Source organism: Typha latifolia, chromosome 6 (genome assembly GCF_019914945.1).
Source record: "Typha latifolia isolate L0001 chromosome 6, TyphaL0001v2, whole genome shotgun sequence".
Taxonomy (NCBI): domain Eukaryota; kingdom Viridiplantae; phylum Streptophyta; class Magnoliopsida; order Poales; family Typhaceae; genus Typha; species Typha latifolia.
The window spans coordinates 7,881,542-7,884,378 of record NC_133091.1 but is presented as its reverse complement, the minus strand read 5'-3'; the positions used below and the strand labels follow the sequence as shown (position 1 = coordinate 7,884,378).

Sequence of the window (2,837 nt, the reverse complement as noted above, 5' to 3'; positions counted from 1 at the left end):
ATGTTATAGAGTGAGTACCGACTTAGTGAATTTATAAAGAGAAAGGTATATATATATATATATATATATATATATATATATATATATATATATATATATATATATATAAGGTTTATTAGCTTAAGAATGACCATTTCCTGTGTATCCTCAGATCATATTGATAAGATAATTGTACAGCGTGCGATACTATACAAGAGAGAACTTAAATAATTATAGGACCATTTTTAGATAAAACCCTACTATTTTAATTAATACTCTGCCATTAAGAATTTTGTAACCGACTCTTTCTTTTTTTTCTATAATTTTTAGATAATATTTTGAGTTAATTTAATCCAACTGTTTTTAAATAAAGGATATCACTAAACAATATCTCGTAAAATATTAAAATTAATTTCTGAAATATCTATTTAATAATTAAATAAATGTTTTTAGATAAGATGATTAGGTTAGGAAGAGATTTTTGATATGGTGGGATGAGCTAGGGTGAAAATGACTTAAAATGGATTTGGTTTAGTATGGATCTAAGTTATAATTTTTCAAGGGTATTTTAATAATTTAATAAGTAAACTATATATCAAAATTAATTAGTCAAAATAATAATATAGTGTTTTATGAAAATTATAGAAAGAAAAGTGTGTTATTTAAAAATTTCTCATAATTATATAAGATAGATGGGAATAATTTTTTTTCTCCTAAATTGTTCAGTACATTGCAGTAAGTTGTGTTGGTGCTTTATATTTCATATATAAAGATTATATATATATATATATATATATATATATATATATATATAATGCTTACGCAATTCATTTCTAAGTGTGCATTTCACGCGCTAATTAACTATCACAATATACAAGTGGGTTGCTTAACAAAATTTCTTAGCATCACTTGCAAATTATTTTAGGTCTACAGGATTCCACTGAACTTAACAACTAACATAGTCAATAAAAAGAGTAGCAAAAATCAACGGCCGTCTGAGAGGCACTCAACGGCGTTCCCTTTAAACGGGCTTGACGGCATATCCTTGGCGGACGCTCTGGCAACGAGCCGTTGCACCAACCCTTGAATCCGTTCTTCGTTAGACTGCGTCAGTAACCGCTTGCCGCCGAATGGCAGCGACTCCACTGCTCTCTCTTTCAGCATCAGCTCCCCGGCCTTTCTAGCACCTTCCAACTTGTCCTTCTCTTCCGTTCCGAAGCCGTTTGCCTACCCGAAACGCCGTGACACTCGCCATAAGTAAGTTGGACTAATTTTTACAAATTTTCCTAATTAGGAAAGGAAAACTTGCAGAATAGTGTTCACCTGAATCCTAATGTAATCTCTGGGATTCCAACAAAAGGCACTGGCGAGGAATTGATCAACGGTGTCTGAGACGCCGTCGAGCACTATTTCCAAGAGAGCCATCTTCGAGCATCTCCGCGCCTTCTCGACCGGTCGAGCCGACGAGCCACTTCCGAGGGAAAGGAGGACAAGGTCCTCTACGCCGGCGACGGTGGGGAAGTCGCGCTTGTTGTGTAGCACATGCGTGACGGCGACGGCGGCTGGGTTGTTCAAAACGAGGCCACCGTCGATGGCGACGCACAACGTCTTCCCGTCCACGGACGCGAGCCGGCACGGCTTGAAGAGCCCCGGCGTCGCCGACGTGGCGCGACACGCGCGCCAGAGTTCAAAGTCGAAGCTCGCCGAATCGGTAGCGCCGGCGCAGGAGAATACGAAGGGGGCGGCCGTGTTGAGGTCGTAGCACGGGATCAGGATCGGCTTACACGTGTCCTTTAGGGTTAGTGCTCGTCCCTCGGGGTTCACGAACGCCTCGCGGAGCACAGATTCCAGGCTTCTCGACGAGAATTGAGTTCTCCTACGGCTGCGGAGGAGGGGGAGTACGCCGGTAGGCCGGAAGAGGCGGCGGAAGCGGGAGAGGAGGAAGTCGACGGCGGCGCTGGCAGAGAAGAGGGGGCGGCCGGAGGAAGGGTCGGCGGCGGTGATCATGGCGGCAAGGATGCCGCCGAATCCGGTGCCGACGATGACGTCGAAGAACTCGGGGATGAGGGCGTTGGGGTCGCCGGAGGAGGAGCGCAGGCTTCCCTCGAGGTGGACAAGCGCGGCGCCGGCGGCAAGGCCCTTAATGCCGCCGCCGCCGTCAATGGTCAAGATCCGCGTCTTCTTCTTGATCACCTCCTCGGAGGAAGAGGGGGAGGACCAAGTATTGCTGTTTCCCCACTCCATTAACCATCTCTTCTCTAGCTTAGAGAAGATCTCGAAGGTTAGTTTGGTCGCCTCCATCGTTCCTCTCTCTCTCTCTCTCTCTCTCTCTCTCTCTCTCTCGCTGCTAGATAGTCGCTAGATGAGATGAGGGGAGTCTGTGAGTGAGGAACGATAACTACGAAGAAGGAAAATGGAAGGGTGTCGAGGAGAAGAGGGGCAGATCGCATTCAGAGAGATTCGCCCCAGTGAGCGAACAAAATGATAACACTAAAAGGCGAAGACAGCAGTGACAGTAGAGAGAGACGTCACGGCCTATCTGTTGGGGACATAAAAGCCCGTAATTTCATTTCACTATTCGTGTTGAGTCTCGACCATCGCACTACTTGGTGGCACTGGGAAAGAGGAAAGAAAAAGAGGAAAGAGAGAGAAATTAACGTCTTATACAACTTACAATTCCTTGTGTAATTTATTCGTTTCATTAATTACGTGCAACTGCAATAACTACTCTCTCCTCCGTACGCATATATACTCATATATACTACATATCGTGTATTCATTTGGAGAATACCAGGACGATCAAGATTCGACGTGATCGAGCACTGTGATACTCTACGTATAATACGTAAATGGTTTTC

At 44.0% G+C, this 2,837-nt stretch overlaps 1 protein-coding gene across 1 annotated transcript; it reads right to left on the bottom strand.

Moving 5' to 3' along the window:
• Positions 1–861: 861 nt before the first annotated feature.
• On the bottom strand, positions 862–2,502 carry LOC140790195 (probable inactive patatin-like protein 9). The gene is made up of 2 exons (XM_073140162.1): positions 1,303–2,502; positions 862–1,206 (listed from the first exon to the last, which is right to left on the bottom strand). Exons 1-2 carry the CDS (start codon positions 2,278–2,280, stop codon positions 964–966), a joined length of 1,221 nt encoding a protein of 406 aa, XP_072996263.1. The 5' UTR covers positions 2,281–2,502; the 3' UTR covers positions 862–963.
• Between the last annotated feature and the right edge of the window lie 335 nt (positions 2,503–2,837).

What these genes read in the sequence shown, in the direction of transcription:
- LOC140790195 (XM_073140162.1), bottom strand. Translation starts at nt 2,280, where the DNA reads ATGGAGGCGACCAAACTAACCTTCGAGATCTTCTCTAAGCTAGAGAAG. An exon ending in GAGATTACATTAGGATTCAG is followed by an intron (nt 1,207 to 1,302) that starts GTGAACACTATT and finishes CGTTTCGGGTAG; the next exon opens with GCAAACGGCTTCGGAACGGA.